Source organism: Mustela erminea, chromosome 5 (assembly GCF_009829155.1).
Source record: "Mustela erminea isolate mMusErm1 chromosome 5, mMusErm1.Pri, whole genome shotgun sequence".
NCBI classification, from domain to species: Eukaryota; Metazoa; Chordata; class Mammalia; order Carnivora; family Mustelidae; genus Mustela; species Mustela erminea.
Window position 1 is genome coordinate 71,179,954 of NC_045618.1, and position 25,961 is coordinate 71,205,914.

A 25,961-nucleotide genomic window follows, 5' to 3' on the forward strand; every position below is an offset into this window, starting at 1 on the left:
TATTTAAAAACAGTTTAAAAGGTTTTATTAATTTCAGAATTAAAATGAACACTTACCAAGACAATAGCTGGGAATAAGAGTCGGAAGCCAAGCAACATTAGAGAAGGCTGATGTATGTAAAGAGTTAATTCGAGCCAATTCTGATACTCCTCCAGTGTAGGACAAAGGTCCTATTGGGTCTACACGCCACAGAATAAGCTCACTATATATTGCATTCGGGTCATGAAATGTACGTGTCGCTGCATTTCTAAGAGGTTGTTTTGAGGAACCTTTTGTATGTCTTACAGGATCCATCAATCTACTTACTTTATTGTCTGAGTCCCACTGACAGTCTAATTCAGGAGTCAACAGAGCATTATGATGAGAGGATGTCAGTAACAATGGTAAAACTGAATGACATGCCAAGTCATTGAGGTGAAATCGATGACCACAGTATCTAAATTTGTGAGATACAGTCAGAACCGTGGTAAAGGCAGACTTATCTGCAAAAGTGACTGCCCACTGATTTAAAGAACCATCTATGTGTTTGGAGACCATCATTACTGTAGGAGCTAAAATGTTCATATTTGTAGTGTGTGATCTGGAGTACGATTGTGATCCATGAGGACTGCCTACAGCCATCATCTCTTGGTGTAACAGAGTGTGAGGAGAATCTTTCGTAGCATTTATGCAGGCATACATCATGATATTTTTACTAAGAGAACTCGCATCACCAGAGGGAAATGCAACAGGAATCCGAGAAGAAAAAGAAACCTGAAAAACACGATATGAATTCAATGTAAGTAGTTTTCCTCCTCTCAGAAAGTCTTCCAAAAACACTTCCATTTTCAAAACATCCTAGAAAAGTTATCCTTTTCAACTTCTTTCTGGTCTAATTCTTTTCCTCTAAATAGAGGAAAATATCTTATCTCTATAAGATAATATCTTATCTCTATTTGCTGCCCAAAAGAAGCCTGAAAAAAAGAAAAGTTTCAAGTGCCTTATTGTATAACTAAATGACCACACCACAAATCTCAATAAAAATAAAGTTCAAGGAGCGCCTGGGTGGCTCAGTGTGTTAAAGCCTCTGCCTTCAGCTCAGGTCATGATCCCAGGGTCCTGGGATCGAGCTCCCCATCGAGCTCTCTGCATCAGGCTCTCTGTTCAACAGGGAGCCTGTTTCCTCCTCTCTCTCTGCCTGCTTCTCTGCCTACTTGTGATCTCTGTCTGTCAAATAAAATCTTTAGGGGTGCCTGGGTGGCTCAGTGGGTTAAGCCTCTGCCTTTGGCTCAGGTCATGATCTCAGGGTCCTGGGATGGAGCCTGCGTCAGACTCTCTGCCTGCAGGGAGCCCGCTTCCTCCATTCTCTCTCTCTGCCTGCCTCTCTGCCTACTTGTGATCTTTCTCTGTCAAATAAATAAATAAAATCTTAAAAAAAAAAAGTTCAAAAAGTTAACAGTTAGACTTAGTTAATAAAACCAGGGGGACAGACCTGAGTCACATTTTTAGGGTAGTTTTAAGATTATTCAAAATAATGTGAATTCCAGGAAAAAAGCCAATGTACATATATATTCAAATACCCAGTACCACATTTCAAAGCCAAATTCATTTTACTTTGAATTAACCAGGTTTATAAAATCTGTGGTCATACATCCCCCTTTGGTAACAAGAAGAAGTATTCTCTTCTCAGTTGCTTCTCAAAAACAGAATCTTTTGAATATTTCTGAAAACATGGTAAATCTGAATAGCATCTTTTTTTTTTTTTTTAAGAAATATAGCAACCGCTTCATCAGTAAAATATACCTGGACTTGTCTAAATATTCCAGGATTATATTCATCCAAATACTTTACATGCCACACTAGAAAGGTACCATCTACAGGGTGTATAGTAAAAAGCATATCAGGATTCTTATTCCATTCAGTTAGCAGCATTTCAATCTTCCGATCAAGCAGAACTGTAGGTAGTGGCATTGGTACACTAGGTCGTGAAAAGGTTCTGGGACTTCCCTCTCTTTCTCCATCTTCATGTTCTGACGATCCTGTGCCTGCCTCAGATTCTCTATCCAGGGATAATTCTGAATCAGAAAATAAATTTATCAGTACACACTAATTTATCAATACATACTAATAATATCATAAAAATGCAATCACATACTAGACTATCAACAGCATACTATCTTAAGAAACTATAAATCCCTTTTCCAATTTATGGTCGGGGCAGAGAGGGAATGAGAAAAAACAAAAAAAGAATATCATTTTCTGGTCTGAACTGAAAATTACTATTCTTTCTTACTTTTAAAGAAATCAGAATTTCATTCACATTATCATTATCACTAGCAAAACTAGTGATCTCCCCAAAAGGACAGGGCTTCCAAAGTAGTATATTACTCAAAGCAATACATGTAACAAAAGCATATAGAGCTAGATGGTAGACAGACCACAGTAGATGGTCAGTAAGTGACTGGAAAAGTAAAAAAGAAGAGCAGGAAGGAAGGATTATAAACTAAAAGTGGTATCACAAGAAGCTGCTGACTTGCCAAAAAGAAAAAATCTGAACATGCAATACTAACCATGATCTAGTTTCATATGTAAACCCCTCTCTTTTTCCTCCTGTGAACGCTCCTCATCTTCTCTCTCTCCTTCATCACTTTCATGATCTATCTGCTTCTCAGAAAGTTTTCGTAATTGCTGCATAAATATTTCAGTAGATGATGTAAAATGAAACTCTTTGTTGTTTAACCAATGAACCACAAAACCCCCATTTCCATCATCAATGTTAAATACAGTGCCAACCAAGACATTTGGAATATCTGTGGGGAAAAAAAGTTAAGATTTCAATATGAATTTCTTGTGTCTTTAAAAAGATTACCCAGTGCTTATAAAGCACTTATAAGTTCGTCTTTATAAAGACTAACTCTATACTTACACAGAAAAGGTCAACATAACTCCAGCAGGATTTGTAAAAACTTTAACTGAATTTAATGGTAAAAGTAAATATTAAGAATTAATGGCACATGACTTAAATTACTAATGGAATTAATTACTAATTTAAAAAACAAATATACCAAATGCGTGAACCTTTATTAAATCCTGGTTTGGGGATGGGGGAACAGAAAAAGAAAACAGAAAAGCAGCTATAAAAGAATTTTAGATAGGGGCACCTGGGTGGCTCAGTGGGTTAAAGCCTCTGCCTTCGGCTCAGGTCATGATCTCAGGGTCCTGGGATTGAGCCCCACATCAGGCTCTCTGTTCAGCAGGGAGCCTGCTTCCCCCCTCTCTCTCTCCCTGCCTCTCTGCCTTCTTGTGATCTCTATCTCTCTCTCTGTCAAATAAATAAATAAAATATTTTTTAAAAAGTTCAAAAAAAGAATTTTAGATAATTGGAGAAATTTAAGTTTAAATAAGAACTGGATATTAGAGATTATGAAATAACTACTAATTTTCTTAAATATAATACCAATATTGTGATCATGTGAGAAAATTTCCTTACTCTTAGGAGACACTGTCTGAAGTATGTAAACCTGACGTGCCATGCTATACGTAACTTACTTCAAAAGATTAAGAAAGAATTGTACTCACACATGCCCACCCCCAACAAACACAGGTATATACAGAGAGAATAAAGCAACTGTGGCAAAATGTCAACAGTTTTTATTCAAAGTAGAAGACATGAATGTTCACCTTAGTATTGTTTCAACCTTTCTAAAATGTTTGAAACTAAAAAGCTGGGAGAAAATAATGCCAAAGAAGAACATGGGAAGACAAGCAAACTTCTAAAGTATATTAGCAGGCTTCCTCTGGTTGGGTTAACTGTGATTCACAAAATAGACTAGTTCATGTAAAACAGTGAAGCTAAAAACATCAATCTCCTTAATCCCAATTAATATTACAAATAATCCATTCAACAGAAAGCAAAAAGCAAAAATGAAAGCAAAACAAAAAACCACTGTCCTCTGCAAGATATGAAAGTCTAAAGATAAAATGCACAGGATATTTTTGGTAGTGTTCTGTTAAATAAAGTTCCAAGTTTATCTTTTTTTCTAATTCCTGGATGACAGTCCTGGGTTTCTGATAAAAATGAAACAAAACATATAAAATGAATTTATAAATTAGTAATACTATAAAACAATACATCCTCTATTCTTGCTAAAAATGTTTCTCCTAAACCTTATCGTGAACAAATATTCAGACAGCAAGATGCTCTAAAAGATAACAGAGAAGTTCTTTGAGAGACCTTTTTTTTGACAACTGAGAGGAACTATCGTAGACGAGGAGTTTAAAAGAAATGACAATCAAATGAATAAAATAGAGTCTATATTTTAATATCAACTATATATTAAATATAATCTTATCCATGTTCCTTAAATACAGTAACAGTATTGTAGTAATGAAGGAAACCTCCTATTTTATTATAAGACACACTTGAACTATTTGGATAATGTCATAAAATATTTAGGAGATGAAGGATAATGTTGGTGACAACTTTACTTGCAAATGACACAGCCAAAAATAAGGGAAGAGGAAGCAGACATACACAAATGGGCAGAAGGGGAGAATAAAAGCAGGCAGGACAAGATAATAACAACTGGTGAATTTGGGTAAAGGTTTATATGGGTATTTGTTAATCTTTGCTTTCAGCTTTAATGTAAACTCAAAAAGTTTCCTGAAAAAAAGCTGAAGAAGAAGAAGAGTCCTACAATACAAAATTATTTGCATTTAGCAATCAATTTGGTCAAACTATGTATTTATATATAGTACAAATACTTTTATGAAATGATTTTTAAAATAGTATGTAGTAGGTTAAAGTAAAAATAGATAATACTGGCTAAAAGATGAAGGTTATTTAATAAAGATGTTGAAAGATAAGGCTGGCTGGCTACAAGAACATATCCAGTACTTAGACTCAAATATGTGACAGAAAACCTATCCACAGAGGACAATCCTGTGATCCTATTCCATTTGATTAGCATAGCGTACACCATTAAAAAGTCAACCTTTCTGGGGTGCCTGGGTGGCTCAGTGGGTTGAGCCGCTGCCTTCGGCTCAGGTCATGATCTCAGGGTCCTGGGATCGAGTCCCGCATCGGGCTCTCTGCTCTGCAGGGAGCCTGCTTCCTCCTCTCCCTCTCTCTGCCTGCCTGTCTGCCTGCTTGTGATCTCTGTCTGTCAAATAAATAAATAAAATCTTTAAAAAAAAAAAAAAGTCAACCTTTCTAAGAAGTGTTGAATTTACTGCATACGATCACTAATTACACTCCACTTGAAGCTAGATCTTCATTATAGTCAATAACTCATGATAAGGTTCTTTTAAAGAAGTTAAAAATTTACAAAAATCTGAAACCACTAACATTTTGAAAACAAGTTAATATTATAAAGACAATCTTAGAACAAACGGAATTAGTACATGAACTAAGTAAGTTAATGTACTAACATTACATTAGTAATGTAATTTAACCAGGTAGCAAAGCACTGTCCAATTGAAATAATGCAAAACACAAATGCAAGGCACATAGGCAATATTCATTCTAGTAGCTATATTATAAAAGGTATAAAAAAAAAAAGAAACAAGTGAACTTAATTGTAATATTTTATTTCAACCTAATATACATAAGATATCATCATTTCAACATGTAATCAATATTAAATAAAATGGTTAATGAGAGATCTTACATTCTTTTACTGTACTAAGTCTTAGAACTCCAGTGTGTACCTTACAGTCTAATTCAATATGGGCTAGCCACATTCATATGCTCAAAGAGCTACATGTAGCTAGTGGCTCCCATACTGGGAAGCCCATATCTAGAGCCACTGTGACAATGGGGCAAATGTCCTAAAGATCACTTGTTTGGAATTCTATTATTGAATATCACCTCTATATAAACAAACATTTCAAAATAAACTCCTCTGCATTCTGAAGCGATATAGTGACTTCCATTTCAATAAATATGACTGCAACTTTACACAAATATAGTTATATCAGCAATGTAATATGAAATTATCTATGTGCCTTTTCATGTTTTTCGTGTACAGAAGAAAACAATGTCCTTAAATAGAAGCTTTCAAATATGCTTTTGCCAACACAATTGCCTTCAAAATACTTCTTCTCAACCTCACAGGAGGAAAGGAGCAAAAAACAAAGTATCAGTGTTAGAAGATAAAAATACCTTTCCCTAAGTGTAGGATAAGAAAGTCTATTTGGCGGGGAGCCTGGGTGGCTCAGCTAGGTCAGGATCTCATATGAGTTGTGAGAATGAGCCCCAGGTTGGGCGCCCTGCTCAACAGGGAATCTGCCTGAGATTCTCTCCCTCTTCCCCTTCTCTCTCTGCCTCTCTCAAATAAATAAATAGATCTACGGGATTAGAAAATAAGATATGCTGAAATACAAGGAAAACTATGAAAAAATATATTAGATGGTCATTAAGAAAAGTTGAGAAGAAACATTAATGGTGAAAATATAAAAGGGAGGGACATCAATCTAACTAGGCTGCCACCACTTGTGTTCCCATGTTCAACTAAAGCCCCAATTTACTTAGAACCTTGCTCTATATACTAGACAAAACAGAGTTGCTCAGAAACACTTATTTGCAGTTGTCTCCTGAGAATCACACAATCTCAATTTAAGAAATGGTACTTTATATATTATTTTCCTATTTGAATTAAGAAGTATTTTTAAAGGCAACTTGGAATATTAACATAAAATGAAAAACAGGTTCTATGAGTAGTCCCAATTTTCTATTTATTTATCTTATTTCAGAGTAGGTATAGGAACTAAAACTTTACTGTCCCTTACCTGTGGCAGGATTGATGCTGGCTGCAATGTGGAAATGACACAGCGCATTGGCATGGTGGGAAATGTGTCTCTGAACTTCATGCGTTGCCGTCTGGTCAGGCATTAATTCGGTGTGAGTCACAAGAACAGAAGACCTCCTCTGTCCTTTTCTTAAATTTTTCAAATGGTGTATTGTCTAAACCAGAAAAATAATAGCTAAATCCAACTCTGAAAGTCTAATAAATGCTAATCCAAGTATTTCTGTTTATTAAGGATTTTATAATTTTCTTCTCTGCAAAAACTCAACATTTTTAAAGGAACTACCTTAACTTCAACTGAAGAATTCTGATTATATTCTCCATAGTTTCTGCAAATTTTATAGTTCAAGGCAGAAGTAGTTGCTCATCTATATCTGTAGAAACTTCTATTAAGATTAGGAGTCCAAAGTCTGGGTTTTTGCAGGATAGCCCACCCCTGAGATGAAATTTACTAGTCATAACAGTTTCAAAAAAAAAAAAAAGCCTGAATCTTCCTACCAGGAAGAAGAGTATTTCTCCCCAAAATTCTCACTAACAACTAAACAGTTACAGCTAAATAATATATTATCTCTGTTATAAAGAAGAAAAATAGAGTACAAAAGTACAGAATAAGAGGAATCTACATAGGTGAGAGGAGCCATGAAAGTGCCGACCTATGGGATTTATTTAAATTGAGGCACTTCCGTAGGATAAAAATTCTCCACTAACATACCCAATGATCTGAACTATTTTAAAAAGAAAGTATCTCTACACCATAACCCCAACTCACAGCACTTCCTTACTCTGTCGCTTAACCACCCCCAATGCCATGCTTTACAATAATTTCCCATTCTATTTCTTTGTTTTTCACAGTCAGCTAAATAAAATGTGGCAGCCTCTCAGTTCTTTCTGTATTAAAGTAATACATCTGGTCTTTCCTTTCAATTCCCTCACCTCCTTTCATATGGAAAACAGTGTCAGATCTACAGCGGCATGTCCTCTACCTCCAGTCTCCCTGCTACGGAGTTGCTTATTTCCTTAATAGGGTTAAGATGGATATAGTACAGACCTGATACACCACAATGTCTGTGAAATTATTTTCATTTGATCTTTAACATTTATCATTACTTTAAATTATTTTGGCAAGGTTGCTGTAATACTGGCTGATTGTTTTTTCTGAAGAACAAAATGTGTAAGTATATAAAGAATTACATAGACCTTACAGTTAGGCGTTTCAGACAAAAGGATGGGAAAAACCAAGGCAGCTTATAAATCAGACAATTAGGCTTTTTCTATTAAAAACAATTTTAACATTATTAATTAATAACACTACTAAAAAGGTAGCAAAAATTTGTCAAATCACTAATTATATATGTTTACTTACAACTTCTGCTTTTATTTTACATAGCAATTGGTATTTCAGTTTTACACCTGAAAAGCAATATAACAGGTACCATGGAGGATACAAAGATGTCTCAAAACACCTAGTTTCCAAAAGCTTATATGTAATTTGAAGATAAAATGCCACATAAGTATATAAAAATGACTGTAAACATGTAGTAAATTAAGTACTTTGTCTCACTAAATTTCAATAAATATTAAAATATAATTTTAACTATTCTGCCCTCTGCTTTTAATTTCGTTTATACTTTAAATTTAAAGTATAAATAAATGATGCCCAATCACAGACAGCAGCAAAGTAAGCCTACTTCATATAAAACTTTTAAGGAGTACATCTTCAGCCTACACAACCCAAAAAATATTTCTGCTTGCTGGAACAGCAAAATATTTTGGCTATGCATCCATAAAAATGTTAATGTAAAAGAATAGTGTAAAAACATAATTAGTGATGTAGAGAGATGTTTATAACACATTAAGTATAAAAGGCAAGTTATAAAACATTACTGCATAATATGATCTCAATCTTATAAACAAAGAAAAAATACACAGACACACATAACTCGAATAGCTGGATTCTGAATTCCACATTTTTTCTAATCTAATGTTAGAATAAGCACATATTCTTTCTGTAGCAAGAAGTCACACATGAAGAATTAAGAAAATTAGCAATCTAGGTTTACTTCAATAAATTTCTGATAATTTACAGGTGCCTGGGTGGCTCAGTTGGTTAAGCGACTGCCTTCAGCTCAAGTCATGATCAAGTCCTGCATTGGGCTCCCTGGTCAGCGGGGAGTCTGCTTCTCCCTCTGACCCTCTCCCCTCTCATGCTCTCTCTCTCATTCTCTTTCTCAAATAAATATTTTTTTAAAAAAACTATAAAAAATTAAAAATAAATTTCTGATAACTTTTAAAAATGTGTTTATCTCAGGGCGCCTGGTGGCTCAGTGGGTTAAGCCTCTGCCTTCGGCTCAGGTCATGATCTCAGGGTCCTGGGATCAAGCCCGGCATCAGGCTCTCTGCTCAGCGGGGAGCCTGCTTCCCCCCCCCCCTCTCTCTGCCTGCCTCTCTGCCTACTTGTGATCTCTCTCTGTCAAATAAATAAAACTCTCTAAAAAAAAAAAATGTGTTTATCTCATTTTATTACCATAACGGACACAACAGTTTGGATTATAAATAATCTAATTTCATAGGAAGCACATTTATTTCATATATATTGCATTAAAAAATTGGAAAAATTAATTTGCCTTTGAAATAGTAAACTATGGAAATTATAAGCAATTATATAAAAGTCGACTTATGTCTAATTCTTAATCAAAACAGTCATTTTTAATTAGAACACATATGTAAGATTTAATCCTCATGAAACAAAAGTATAACATTTTTTTAAAAGATTTTATCTTATTTATTTGACAGAGAGAGAGATATCACAAGTAGGCAGAGAGAGGGGGAAGCAGGCTCTCCACTGAGCAGATCCTGGGCACTCGATCCTGGGCCCTGAGATCATGACCTGAGCCACAGGCAGAGGATTAATCCACTGAGCCACCCAGGCACCCAAAACATTTTTAATTACAAAGGGTTTCAGGGTCCTTTATGTGTTGTACTAATCAAAGCTTATTCCTATAGATTTTCATATTTGACACGCAAAATGAAAAAATTAAAATTATACTACTTACCTAGACTACATGTCTGAGATCATTACTATTGTACTTGGTTTCTAAGGGGCATAAAATGAGTTGTCTTACAAGCACAAAACAAATTAGTAAGAATTATTTGTTATTAATTTCATCATTACTTGTACCAGGTGCACTACCTGCATCCTATCTTATAAATTCCCACCAAACTCACATATCTTCAACATTTATTTCCATTTTATATAATATAGTACCTCAAGAGCATGCTGTATTCTGTCTTTGTGTCTTCCAGCCTGAGTGAGGTTGCTGGCAACACTAGAAGTGGTAGTCTCACAGATCTGCTCACCCAAAAGACAATCTTCTGGTAATACAGTTTCTGCCCAGAGTCGGCAGACGCCATCATGGCATGAAGTTAATAACACATTACAGACAGAACCTCTAATAACAAAGAGAAGTGAACAGAAGTTACTATGAATATCAGTGCCACTGATGAATTAAAGTTTATTAATATTTGGTTCTTCATGTATAAAAATAGCATTAGTGCACAACTAACAGTATGACCAAGAGCAGTTATTTTTCCAGTAATGGTAAGAGATTTATACAGCCTGTTTCACACTCTTACCAAACCCCACTGACTACATGCTTATACTTGCAAGATGGCAGGCTGAATAAAAGGCTGCAATCAGTTGCCATAAAATGCAAACAACCTAGCTGTCCCTGACACTTTGATTCATTAAAACTACACCTTGAATGGCTCAGTTAAATGACAGTACAGTATGCTTCCAACTGCTTAGATGTTATAGTGTGTAGAGAAAGAGAGGTCAGTAGAAGCTTGAAATCATACACAAGTTGTCACTGTGAACGTGAACACCATAAAAACCAGGAAATGGTCTTGACAAAGAGACAGAAGTTTATGCCTGATTACATACATGCTGCTTGAAAACAAGGTTCAGTGGGAATATTGGTATCTTCTAAACAAATGAAAGAGCAAAAAAAACCTAATTGTTGCAAATTACAGAATGACCATAAGAAAAGTTCATGAAATGTAATTAAACTGCATGGCTTACAGCACTACTTGTGTCATCCTGTATCATCCTTCTTATAATCACAAGATTATAAACAGGTAAGCAAATGAGCATCTTCAAAATAAAACTGCAAGAAGGATATAATTTCAAACTATAAGTCAATTTCCATTAAGTTAAAATAAGCAAAAATGTTACAATACCAAGCAGCTAAAGTGAATTAACCGCTCATTATAAAAGAATAAAAAATCATCCTTCCTTTAAAAAAATAACAAATGTAGAATCCGACTTGGTCAAAGGTATTCTGCAAATGTTTTCAACAGACACAAATAATTTAAGCAGAATAAACTTTTAACTCAGATTCCAAAAACGAATTTCCCATTTACTGAGCATCTCTATAACATATGTTGTATTTCCTATCAGGTGTGAACAGTTCACACATGAAATAACTTTCTCTCAAAAATACAGATTTCTAAGCAAGTTTTTTAATAACTCTATATATGATATAGGAATCATTTATATGAGCTTTTCTGTAGTTTCTTTAATACTTTTAAGAGATGTTGAACATTGAGGAAAAACTTACAACAATTAAATCTTTGAAAAGGTTCTGTTGATGGTCCTAAGAAAAACCTGGTCACTTTACTCACTGAATGATACGCTTTCTTACCATGTATATTATTGACAGTTTATTACTATGTTTATTTTCCCTCAGTGTGTGCTTTCAAACTTGCCAACATTTCCTTCCTGGACTCTTTTTACTACTGCTGCTACTACTAACAGTATCAGCTAACACAGCCTAAGCCCATACTATGTGCAAAGGCCTGCAGTAAGTATTTACATGCACTAGGATAATGAGTCTCACAGCAACCCTCCGAGGAAGGTACGGTTACCTAAGAGAAGGAAACTAAGGCACAGAGAACTTTAGAAATGCAGGCAAATGTTCAAAAAGCTAGTAACAGCAGGATTAGAATTCAGGCAGTTAATACCCAGAGCCTATGCTCTTCATTTCCACCAAGTCAATGTACTAAAAAGACCTTTGCTTTTTAGAAATACATAGTATTTTTACAAATACATAAGTAAACACACCAAAGTTATGGGACACATTTGTCTAACCTGGGCATATACTTGCTAGTTTTACGCCATGAGAAACCTGCCACAGCTCGGGGATGTGCCAAATAAACAAAGGAAAATTGGGTAGACGCCTGTCTCCTTTTCACTTCTTGATGATCCTGAGGTATAATTGAGGATTTCCAGCCAGTCATAGGATACCATACTTTCAAAAGACAATCATCCTGCAAAAATACATATGTCAATATAAAATTAATCTGAACATAACACAATTCAAAGTGTAAGTGATTTAGTGATTAAGAGAACCTTTAAAAATTAAGCTATCTGTAAAAACTAACATGTGAGCTTTATATAGCACAAACTCCAAGCGTAATGTTCATTCCCCTAAAGGATACTACTCTTGAAAAATAGTTTTCTCATTATCAATCTCCTCTGCACATAATGGTGGTTTTCAAATAGAGACTGAAGCCAAAATCCTTCATTTAAACATAGAGAGGTCACTGCAGAGAAGATTCCGAAATCAGATGCCGTTGGATAAAATAAGAAAGAGGCCATATTATTAGTCACTGTTAACATTCTCTCTCCTTTTTTGAAGACATCTCTAAAAGTGAAACCAATCCTTTTTAAATATGAGCTGCTTCTTAGACATTATGTCAGGAATCAGCAAACTTTCCTTGTGAAAGGCCAGACAGTATGGAAGGCTTTGTGGACCACATAGTGCCTCCTTGTTTGTTTGGTTTTTTTCTTACAACCTTTTAGGAACATAAAAACCATAGTTCTCTAAATGAAGTGAATGCACTTAGAGAGTTGTTAGGAATCACCTTTATGCCCACTTAAATAAGATATTATAAACTTAACAATAGGTACTGACTTTATCATTTTACTTAGTTCTAAGAATTTTGTTAAAGGCCAGAACAGGAACATCTGGGTGGCTCATTCAGTTAATCGTCTGCCTTTGGGTCAGGTCATGATCCCAAGATCCTAGGATCAAGTCCTGCATCCAGTTCCTTGCTTGGCAGGGAGCCTGCTTCTCCCTCTGCCTGCTGCTCCACCTGCTTGTGCTCTCTCTCACTCCCTCGCTCTCTCTAACAAATAAATAAATAAAGGAGGGAACATATTGCCTGGAGCACTGGATGTGCTGCATAAACAATGAATCTTGGAACACTGAAAAAATAAAATAAAATTTAAAAAAATAAATTAAAAAGGCCAAAATAATTTTATCTTATTTAACAGAAAGCATCTACTTTATAGTGCTTTATCCTCAATACTGAATAGAGTCTTATGGGAAATAATACAATATCATCCATGCAAAAATCTCACTCTAAGAAACAATGAAATTATGTAATTATGTATTCCTGGAAAGTGCATGTAGGTCCAAACACTATCATCTACACTAGACAAACATTTCTGGGTTTTACCATCTTGGTACTCATTTTCAGTTTATATTACATAATGTATGTTTCCACTAAGGTCTCATTTATTTGTATATTTGAATTATACAGCAAATCTCTTTAAGGGCTTACTCTGAGACAACCACTTAACAATGTACTAGTTGCTTTCTTCCAAGTACCTTCTTCAACTTAGCATTATTTTCACCTAACCTAATTTACTGCATAATATAGCAGTGGCTTCAGGCCATATACTATAAAAACCATAGAGACACCTCAGAAACCCCTGAGCCTTCATAAAGAAAAGGCAGAGTGCCTCCCTGAACATGTGGCAATTCTAGTCCCTCTCTCCTATACCACCAGCAATCCCTCACTCAAATGGAGCAGTCCCATTTTCATCTATTAGTGCCTAAAACTAAAACCACACAAAAGTGAATTAGAAATCATTAACAGAAAGACAGCTAGAAAATTTCCAAATTAGAAAAGTAAAATTGTCTTTATTCACAAAATCCTAAAGAATCTACAAAAACAGAATTATACCTGATAACAAGACCGTAAGACTAAAGATCAAAACTCAAACAGCAATTCTCTTTCTACATATTAGAAAAAATTGGAAATATAATTTGTTTAAATACATTTTACATTAGGAAGATAACAAATCAGGAATAGTACATGTATGCTAAGAACTACAAAACACCGCTAAGAGAACAAAAACCTAAATAAAAAGAGAAACATACCACCTTCAGGGATGTGAAATACAAATGTGACTGATTCAGTTCTTCCCAAACTAATCTATAAAGATTTAATGTGAACACAGCCAAAAATCACAGCAAGCTTTTTGGTAGAAACTGACTGCCTTATTCTAAAATTTGTATGACATCAAAGAAACAATACCACCAAAAATACGTATTTTAAAGATTTTATTTATTTGAGAGAGAGAGCATGAATGAATGAGAAGAGTAGATGAGAGGGACAAGCAGAATGCATGCTGAGCAGGGAGCCCAATGTGGGGCTTGATCCCACAGCTCTGAGATCATGCCCTGAGCCAAAAATCAAGAGTCTAAGATACTCAATGACTGAGCCACCCATGCACCCCCCCCAAAAAAATTTTTTTAAAGAAAAAACAAAGTTAGAGGACTTACACCACCCAATTTCATAACTTACTAGAAAGTTAGGGAAGGTAGGAAAGATGGTGTCCTGACCTTAACCTCCTCTGACAGACATGCCAAAGCAACAACTATATGTATAGCAACTCTAAAGACAACTTGAAGACTAGCAAAACAGATCTTCCACAGATAATCATAGAGAGGGTCACAATGAAAAAGGTAGAAAGGGCAGAGACTTGACTAGAAAGAAATGACGTTGAAGAAATACTAGCTGAAAACCTCCCTGACCTGGGGAAAGAAAACAGATATCCAGACCCACAAAACAAAAAAAAAGTCCCAAACAAGATGAACCCAAGGAGGTCCACACCAAGATACATAACAATTAAAATGGCAAAAATTAGAGATAAAGAATCATAAAAGCAGCAAAGAAAAACAGTTGCATACAAGAGAAACCCAAGGTTATCAGCTGCCTATTTAGCATAAATTTTGCAGACCAAAAGAAAGCAGCATGATATATTCAGAGTGCTGAAAGGAAAAAACCTACAACCAAGAATACTCCACCAGGCAAGATTATTCAGAATTAAAAGAGAGAAAAAATCTTCCCAGACAAATAAAAGTTAAAAAAGAGTTCATCACCACTGAAACAGCCTCACAAGAAACAGTGAGAGAACTCTTTAAGTGGAAAGCAAAGGCTATAATTAGGAAAAAGAAAATTATAGTGGCACATAGGTGGCTCAATCAATTTAACCATCTGACTCCTGGTTTCAACTCAGATCATGATCTTAGGGTTATGAGATTGAGCCCCATGTCAGGGTCCATGCTGGTTGTGAAGCCCGCCCGGGATTCTCTCTATCCCTCACCCACTGCCCCACCCACATGCTTTATCTCAAAAAAAAACTAAAAACAAAAACCATAATAAGACCAAAAAAAAAAGAGGATTACACAGTAATAAATGTTTCAATCCAACAAGAGAATACAACAATTGTAAATATCTATGCACCCAATATAGGAGCACTAAATATATAAGGCAAGTATTAACAGACAAAAATGGAGGAATTGACAGTAACACCATAATAGTAGAGGACTTAAATATCCCACTTGTGTTAATGGATAGGTCATCCAGAAAGAAAATCAATTAGGAAACCGTGACTTTGAACAACACATCAAACCATATGGACTTAACAGATATATGTAGAACCATCCACCCAAAAAACAGCAAAATACACATTCTATTCAAGTACACATGGAACATTTTCTAGGATAGATCATGTTAGGCCACAAAACAAGTTTTTAAATAAATCTGAGAAGACTGAAATATGTCAAGCATCTTTTCTGACCACAAGAGTATGAACTAGAAATCGATTACAAAAAAAACCCCAAAAAACCCAAAAACCTGGGGGAGGGGGTGGTTAAAGAAAAACACAGATTAAACAAAAACAACAGGCCACTAAACAACCAATGGATCAATGAAAAATCAAAGAGGAAATCAAAAAAATACATGGAGACAAATAAAAATGAAATACAATGGTTCAAAATCTGGAGGATGCAGCAAAAGCAGTTCTAAGAGGAAAGTCTGAAAGATACAAGTGTACCTCAAGAAACAATCAGAATCTCTTAACCTTGCAACTAAGGAAACTAGAAATAGACGGACAAAGCCCAAGATGAATGGAAGAAAGGAAATAATAAAGATCAGAGCATAAACAAGTGAAATCAAGACTAAAAAAGTATGGTAAAGATCAATTGAGACTAAGATCTGGTTCTTTGAAAAGATATACTTATTAAGCCTTTAGCCAGACTAATCAAAGAAAAAAAATGACTTAAAATCAGAAATGAAAAAGAAATTACAACAAACACCACAATAATACAAAAAAAAATTACAGCTTACCACAAAAAAAAATTATATGCCAAGAAATTAAACAACCTAGGAAAAAAATGGATAAATTCCTAGAAACACCAACCTCCTAAGACTGAATCATGAAGAAATGAAAATATCTGAGCAGACCAATTACTAGTAATTAGGTTGAACTGGTAATAAAAAAAAAAATCCCAACAAACAAAAGTCCAGTGCCAGATGGCTTCACAGGTGAATTCTACCAAATATTTAATACTTCTCAAAGTAGTACACCTGGATGGCTCAGTTGGTTAAGCAACTGCCTTCAGCTCAAGTCGTAATCCTGGAGTCTGGTACTGAGTCCTACATCGGGCTCCCCGTTCAGCGGGGAGTCTGCTTCTCCCTCTGACCCTTCCCCTTCTCATGCTCTCTCTCTCTCAAATAAATAAATAAAATCTTAAAAAATAAATTAAAAAAAAAATTTTCTCGAAGTACTCCAAAAAATAGGAGAGAGAGAAATCCTTCCAAATTCATTCTATGAGGCCAGCAGTACCCCGATACCAAAACCAGACAAAAACACACATACACACTCACAAAGAAAATTACAAAAAATAAAGTTATACAACTCTAGGGGAAAAAAAAATTACAGAGCAATAACCCTGATGAATATAGATGCAAAATCCTCAACAAAATCTTATCAAACCAATTTAAAAACAAATTAAAAGAATCATTCACCAAAATCAAGTAGTATTTATTCTAGGGATACAAGGATGGTTTGATTTATGCAAATTAATCAACATGATACATTTCATGAACAAAATGAAGGATAAAATTCCTAAGAGCATCTCAATAGGTGCAGAGAAAGCATGTGCCAAATATCCATTCCTGATAAAAACTTTAAACAAAGTGGTATATAGGGAACATTCCTCAACATTATAAAAGCTGTATATGACAAACCTACAGTCAACATCATACTCAGTGCTAAAAAGCTAAAAGTTTTCCCCTAAGATCAGAAACAAAACAAAATGCCCACTCTTGCCATTATTATTCAGCACAGTACTAGAACCATAGCAATCAGACAAGAAAAAGAAAGGAAAGGAATTTTCAAGTAAAATGTTACTATTTTCAGATGATCTACTACTTAAAAAAAACCCTAAGAAGACTCTACCAAAAAACTGTTAGAATTAATGAATCCAGTTAAGTTGGAGAATACAAAATCAAAATATAGAAGTCTGTTGCATTTCTATACACTAATAATAAAAGAACAGAGAAACTAAGAAAATAATCTCATTAACTGCATCAAAAAGAATAAAATACCCAGGAATAAATTAATCAAAAGGTGAAAGACCTGCACACTGAAAACTGTAAGACCCTGAAGAAAGAAATTAAAAAAGACAAAAACAAATGGAAAGATACACCATGTTCATGGATTGGAAGAATACTGTTAAAATGTCTACACAACCGAAAGCAATCTAGATTCAATTAAATCTTTATCAAAATATCAGTACTTTTTTTCACTGAATTAGAACAAAAGATCCTAAAATTTATATGGACCTGTAAAAGACTCTGAATAGTCAAAGCAATCTTGAGAAAGTCTATAAATCTGTCTAGGCTCACTTAACTTAAAATATACGTTTTATTTATATAAAATATATTAAAGTATATATCAAGATATTAATATATTTATTAATGTAGTATATTAAGTATATATAAAGAATATCAACAAAGTTAATATACTATTTTAATGTGTTAATTATATTAATACCTTTTATATAATTACATAAAATATAACTATATAAAATTAATGTATTAGTTATATAGTTAATATACACAGTTATATGTTAATATAGTTAATGTGCTATGTTAATATAATGTATTGAGTATATTTATATAAAATATATTTGGTGTATATTAAGTTATACACTTGAAATATACATTTTATCTTAACTATATTTCAATAAATTAATTATAAAAAGGAAACAACAGGACAAGATTTATGTACAAGCTTGTTCATTTTTCATAGCAATAGAAAAATCAGAACCACTTAATGTTCATTAATAAAATTCATTAAATCAGAACCACTTAATGTTCATTAATCAAGTTAAAATATAGTATATTCATTCATATAATGAAAAATTATGTCACCGTTAAAAAGAATACACATTTAAAGAATATGACCTAATTTGAGTATGTGTGCATATATGGGTGGTTTAAAAAGACATCAAAAAGTCTGAAAGAATATATATTGAACAGAAAACAGTAACCTTTTTTATTGAAAGACTATTTGGAAGGGGATTTTCATTTTCTCTGCATGTTTTTTTATCATAAATACATATCTTATTTAAAAAGTAAAGATAATTCCACTTTAAAGAAGGAAGAAGTTTAAGAAGCCAATCCTTAAATAACCAAAACATTGAATCTAGGAACAGAGAAGTGCTTTCAAGAGGAAGAAAAGCTTCTGGAAACATTCTGTAGGCTTCTCCTTTCCTTCCTGCCAAAATCATCCTTCTCAAAAATTCTTTTTTTTTCTTCTCTCTTTTTTTCTTCTCAAAAATTCTTATCCAAGCCCTAAAATTATGATTTTACTCAAGATCATAATCCTCTATTAAGAAAAAAATTTTCTGGGGACGCCTGGGTGGCTCAGTTGGTTAAGCAGCTGCCTTCGGCTCAGGTCATGATCCCAGCGTCCTGGGATCAAGTCCCACATTGGGCTCCTTGCTCGGCAGGGAGCCTGCTTCTCCCTCTGCCTCTGCCTGCCTCTCTGTCTGCCTGTGCTTGCTCGCTCTCTCTCCCTCTATCACTGACAAATAAATAAATAAATAATCTTAAAAAAAAAATTTTCTGAAGAAAATAGTATTTTATTTTTTAATTTTTTAAAAAGATTTTATTTATTTTCGAGTTAGAGAGACTGCAAACAGGGAGGGAAGGAGAGGGTGAGTGGGAGGAAGGAAGAAAGAATCTCAAGGACTCTCACGCGGACTCCGCATAGAGTGCAGAGCCCGATAGAGAGCTTGATCTCAGGGCCCTGAGATGATAACCTGAGCTGAAACCAAGAGTCAGATGCTTAACCAACTGAGCCACCCAGGCACTCCAAGAAAAGAGTGTTTTAAATAATTTTCAAATTTTATAAAATAACCAAGTGTTTTAGAAAATGTTCAGATATAAACCGCATAAACAAACAATTTAAATAAATACAGCAAACAAAATTGAAAAAAAATAATTCTTGAGTTGAAGATGTAATCAGGTATACCTTGTGGTGGAAAAAAGGCTCTTGAACAAATAAGATTTTAAAGCTCAGATAAAAAGTTAAAATACTATTTTTTAAGATTTTATTTATTTATTTGACAGAGAGAAAGAAAGCACAGGCAGCGGAAGCCCCAGAGGGAGAGGAAGGGGCGAAGCAAGCTCCTTACTGAGCAGGGAGCCTGATGTGGGACTCAATCCCAGGACCCTGAGATCATGACCCGCCTGAGCCAAAGGCAGATGCTTAGCCAAATGTGCCACCCAGGTGTCCCAAAAGTTAAAATACTATGAAGTCCAAGAAAATTTAATTTACCACACTTATAAAAAATAGATCTTACTAGCAAAAGTGCTCAATGAATGAAAACATTAAAAATCCTGAAGGTAACTGAATGGGTGCCACAACACCTGAAATGAAATCCTGTCATACATAGCAGAAACGGTGAAAATGACTTCTAATGGTAGATGACACACTTACCATCTGCTTCATCAAGTCAGACAAACTTGGCTTTATTAACAGAGGCAGAACAGATTGTGGTGGGGGGGTGGGGGTGGGGGGAATGCCAACATTACCAAGTTATTCTCTGTTCTTTTTTCAAGATCTTAATTAGACATGGTATCTTCTGAAAAATGTGAGGAAATAAGCTTTTTAAACCTGTGATGCATTTTATTAACCTCCAAAGTATCCCTACCAGTAAGGCATTCTTTTCTTTCCATTTGAATTACAGAACACTTAGCTCTTAGGAGAACTGAAGAATTTTAATGCAAGGAAAACATGAGTATTACTTGTGGAAAAAATACTCAACAGTCCATTGCTAAAGCTACTGTAATAAAAATTCAAAGAAAGATACTGAGCATTATGGAACAGGTAAACTGAACCACCTTCAAGGAGCTTAAAATCTAGATATACCATTTAAGAAGATGTAGTTTTAGCCTTATTAGTTGTGTACTTATTACTTAGTTACTACTTATTACTCAGTTTCTACTCAATAGAAAGGCATCTTTTTGATTCATTAGAGATGAGAGTTCAAATTCAGTAGATGGTCCAACAATGAACACTAATCATCTTACATGGGTCAGTAGTAGTTTTTAATGTACCACATGACCCTGTCAAAAGACCACACACCCGGGGCGCCTGGGTGGCTTAGTGGGTTAAAGCCTCTGCCTTCGGCTCAGGTCATGATCCCAGGGTCCTAGGATCGAGCCCCGCATCGGGCTCTCTGCTCAGTAGGGAGCCTGCTTCCTCCTCTCTCTCTCTGCCTGCTTCTCTGCCTACTTGTGATCTCTGTCAAATAAATAAATAAAATCTTAAAAAAAAAAAATCCAAAGGTGACACAAACAAATGTAAAGATATTTCACGCTAGTGAACTGGAAGAATTAATGTTGTCAAAATGTCCACAGTACCCAATGCAATCTCAAATTTTATGCAATCCCTACGAAAATACTAACATCTTTCACAGAACTAGAACATAAAAACCTAACATTTGCATGAAACCACAAAAAGATCCTGAATAGTTAAAGCAATCTTGAAAGAGAAGAAGAAAGCTGGAGGTATTGCAATTTCAGATTTTGAGATACACTACAAAGGTGTAGTAATTAAAACAGTACAGTACTGACACAAAACACACATAGATCAATGGAAAAGAATGGAGAGTCCAGAAATAAACCCATGCTTTTATGGTCAATTAATCTATGACAAAGGAGGCAAATATATACAATGGAAAAAAAGACCATCTCATCACCAATCAGTGCTAGTAAAACTGGACAGTTACATGCAAAAGAATAAAATGGGACCACTTTCTTGTAGCCTACACAGAAACAAACTCAAATGGATTTAAGACCTAAATGCGAGACATGAAACCACAAAACTCCTCAAAGAAAACATAGGCAGAAATTTCTTTGACATCAACCATAGAAACATCTTCTAGATTCGTCTCCTGAGGCAAGGGAAACAAAAGCAAAAATTAAACTATTAAAACAATACCTAAATAAAAAGCTTTTGCTTTTTAGGAAAAAGGAAAGGAAACCATCAACAAACAAAAAAAGGCAACCTACCAAATGACATATGCAAATGACAGATCTGATAAGGAGGCAATATCCAAACATATAAAGAACTTATACAACTCACACACACACAAAAAACCAAATAATCCAATTTAAAAATAGGCAGAGGACATGCCATATGCATTTTTCCAAAGAAGACATACAGATGGCAAACAGACACATGAAAAAAATGTTCATCACGAATCATCAGGAAATGCAAATCGAAACCACAAGAGATATCACTTTACACCTGCCAGAATGGCTAAAATAAAAAACACAAGAAATGAGAAGTGCTGGTGAGGATGTAGAGTACATCTTACTCTATTTGATTTCTTAACCAAATGCATACTTTGATTTAGCCACTACGCTCCAGCATTCTACTGTATTTTAACAAGACCTGCTAATTAATTCCTATCCCAGAGCATCTACACTTGGTGTCCCATTGGCCAAAAATACCCTTTCTTCTGAACTTCATACAGCTGACCCCTTTCAATTATTCAGTTCTCAAAGCTACTTCCCCAGAAAAGTTTTCTCTAAAGATCATCCACCCAAACAGACACAAAGTCACACTACTACATCATCCTGTTTTAATTTTCTGAATAGTATTTATTAATACATGATTTTTTTTGTCTTTCCTCATTACAAGTCAAGTTGCATGCACACAGCAACCCTGTCTATCCTCTTCATCACAAGACTGCCAACACAGAGAACATCTCAGGACGTGTGGTGTTCAAAAAAATATCTGCTAAATTTGAAATAAGTCAATTGGAGAAAGACAACTATCATATGATCTCCCTGATATGAGGAAGTGGAGATGCAACATGGGGGATTAAGGGGGTAGGAGAAGAATGAATGAAACAAGATGGGATTGGGAGGGAGACAAACCATAAGTGACTCTTAATCTCACAAAACAGACTGAGGGTTGCTGGGGGGAGGGGAGGTGGAGTTATGGACATTGGGGAGGGTATGTGCTATGGTGAGTGCTGTGAAGTGTGTAAACCTGGCGATTCACAGACCTGTACCCCTGGGGGTAAAAATACATTATATGTCTATAAAAAAGAAAAAAAAATAAAATTACATAAATATGTATAGGTATATGTATATATGCACTGTACAGAATATAAAAAATTCTAGATTCAAAATTTTCCCCTGGAAATCTGAATATCTGAATAAATTGCTCCATTGTCTTCTCAAAAAAAAATTGCTAAATACATGAAGATTGTTAATTTCAAGTAAAATTTCAAATTAGTCTTTCTTCAAAAATGCACTATGAAATAAAGAAAGACAAATTTTACATGTATATGCATATATAAAATATACATAAATATGAGAGTCTATCATGATGTGAATACAACTATGAGAAGATTCTTGTATGCAATTATGAATTACTGGAGTTCTGAAGTGCATTTTCTTTGATAAATTTTCTATGATAAAAGGTACATCGGACAATATATATGTCAAAATACATGTTTTAAGGAAGACCTGAATGTATACAATAGTGCCATTAATTTTATTTGAAAGAGGGCAGTGGAAAACATGCTTTGAATGCAACACAACCTGCACAACAGAGCCCAAGCTGATGTCAGGGCAACGACCAACGGGGAATATTACATAGCTGCATTCCAGTATGAACCAGAGTAGCTCTCTGATCACACTGAACTGGTCCTACAGTAAACTATCACAGCCTCGCCTATGACAGATTCATTAAATCAAAGCAATGACCAACCTTACTAATCATCTGTGAGTACATGGTAACCCTAAGAAATGTAAGTAACAAAAAGAACAAATCCGTAGGTACGGCAGGTTTTTTCATGGTTAAGTTTTAAGAGTAGTGGGATGCTAGTTTTTAAAGATCAAAGCTTTAAAAGTAACTGCCTAGTTTTAGAGGCCAAAGGTAGGAATAATATTCTTTTTTAAACTTTTATTCCTGTGATTCTGATAAGTTTTCCTTTTTTTTTTTTTTTTAAGATTTTATTTATTTATTTGACAGAGAGATCACAAATAGGCAGAGAGGCAGGCAGAGAGAGAGAGGAAAGCAGGCTCCCTGCTGAGCAGAGAGCCCGATGCGGGGCTCGATTCCAGGCCCCTGAGATCATGACCCAAGCTGAAGGCAGAGGCTCAACCCATTGAGCCAATCAGGTGCCCCAAGTTTTCCTTTTATTAACCACGCTTTTCAGACATTATGGAAAATTCTTGCATTCCTACATTCTACCCAGAAATATTAAATTTCTTTTTATTTAAAAATTTCTTTTTGGGCGCCTGGGTGGCTCAGTGGGTTAAGCCGCTGCCTTCGGCTCAGGTCATGATCTCAGGGTTCTGGGATCGAGTCCCATATCGGGCTCTCTGCTCAGCAGGGAGCCTGCTTCCCTCTCTCTCTCTCTGCCTGCCTCTCCATCTACTTGTGATTTCTCTCTATCAAGTAAATAAATAAAATCTTTAAAAAAAAAAATTTCTTTTTTTTAAAAAATTAAATATTAGGATTTTATTAACACGTAGGCGATTTAATTGGCTTATCAAGTTTTTCAGTGTTTGTTTTTAAAATCTAATTTTTTTTCTTTCAATTTATTTATCATTATTTATTTCCCTCAATTATCCTTTGGTTCCTTACTAACTACCCTGCCAAATCATTTAGATAGCTCTGTTATCTGTGAGGGGGAAGAAGAGGACGAAAGAGAAGCAGATGGGAGAAAGAGAAAGTAGGGAAAAGGGAGAGGGAGAAAAAGCCCAAATGGCAAGGAACTACTGGCAGCCTTTAGGTCCTGAAGGAGGCCTCCAACCAAGAGTCAGAAAAAAGTCAAGCCCTCAGTGGCTGGGTGGCTCAATGGATTAAACCACTGCCTTCAGCTCAGGTCATAATCTCAGGGTCCTGGGATCAAGCCCCGCATCAGGCTCTCTGCTCAGTGGGGAGCCTGCTTTCCCCTCTCTCTCTGCCTGACTCTCTGCCTACTTAGGATCACCCTCTCTATCAAATAAAGAAATAAAATCTTTAAAAAAAAAAAAAAAAAGAACTAACCACAGGATTCAGTAACAGGAACTTGCTAATGACACTTTCAGAAGAGCGGTAGTGAGTATGCAAAACAGAAGATGAGGAGAAAAACTGGGAGACAGCAACTATAAGCAACTCTTTGAAGGTGCCATAAGGAGGACAAGGAAATATGACCTGAGAAAGAGGACTTTCTTATTGTGGCTGTTTGTTTCAGAATGGGAATGGACAAGATTATAGCATGTTTGGCACACTATGCTGTATTAATGAGCTTGGGCTGCCATCACAAAATACCATAGTCTGGGTGGCTTTAAACAAATGTGTTTTCTCACAATTCTGAGGCCTGGAGGCTGAGATGAAGTTGCCTGTGCGGCTAGATTACCTTCTTGCTGTGTCTTCATGTCGCAGAAAGAGAGCAAGCTCTCGGTATCTCTCCTTGTAAAAGTACTATTCCTACGAGGGCTATGCTCATGACATCTGATCTAACCTTAAGTACCTTCCCAAAGCTCCATACCCAAATACCATCACATCCGGGGTTAGGGCTTCAACATATAAATGGGGGTTGGAGGGCCATGTTCAGTCTGAAATGTACACCAGTGTGATGACCCAGTGGAGAAGGGAAAACTCATGGAGAAGAGAGGAGACAACTGCAATAGTGATGTCTCTGAGTAAGCAAGAACAAATGGGAGCTGGCAAACAAGTGAAAGAAATGGCCTTGTTCAAAAGCACAGACAGTGGGGTACCTGGCTGGCTCAGTTGGTTGAGCATCTGCCTCTTGGTTTCAGTTCAGGTCATGATCTTAGGGTTGTGAGATTGAGCCCCAGCTCCATGCTGGGCAAAGAGCCTGCTTAAGATTCTCTCTCTCTCCCTCTCCCTCTGCCCTCCACCCTGCCCCCCACTCCCATGCTTGCTCGTTTGCTCTCTCAAAAAATAAAAATAAAATAAAATAAAATAAAAACACAGACAGTTCACCCATGGCAACACAAAGGAAGGCAGGACATATAGGCCCAGATACCAGGAAGTGAACACATACAGGTAGGTGGTAGGAGCTTACCAAAGTTCTCTTCCAACTGCATCTATTTTCTCAGGCAAGAACCCATAGTAAACAAATGCTGAAGCAGCCGACTGGACTGTCACAAGGGAATCTTCCAATACCCCATGGCACAGAGCTGTGGTTTTAAACAGCTACACAGAGACAATGCACGAGGGCATGCAAGTCACATCAGAGGCACCTGCATAACCGCAAGAAAGCCACTAAGGAATATCCCTAAGTGAAAAGGTGAAATTGAGGGAGGAAGAAAACCTCTGAAAGGGATATGGTAAGGAAGGGTCTGAGAGGAGGAAGGAGGTTTCACTGGGCATTTACAATCACAAGGCAGGCCCCATGAGAACCAGACTCACACTACCTGCATGGCACAGCAACTTCCAAGTTGAGAATTTAGTTTGAGTTGGCTTTGCACCCCGCCCCCTTGCCCAGGTACCTG

At 35.7% G+C, this 25,961-nt stretch overlaps 1 protein-coding gene across 1 annotated transcript in view; it reads right to left on the reverse strand.

Moving 5' to 3' along the window:
* The window catches only part of DMXL2 (Dmx like 2), a 155,991-nt gene that overhangs the window by 82,944 nt on the left and 47,086 nt on the right, over positions 1-25,961 (reverse strand). Inside the window, 6 exon segments of the mRNA XM_032343728.1 lie at positions 57-753; positions 1,783-2,054; positions 2,550-2,789; positions 6,769-6,943; positions 10,051-10,234; positions 11,932-12,110. Coding sequence (XP_032199619.1) covers positions 57-753; positions 1,783-2,054; positions 2,550-2,789; positions 6,769-6,943; positions 10,051-10,234; positions 11,932-12,110 — 1,747 coding nt within the window.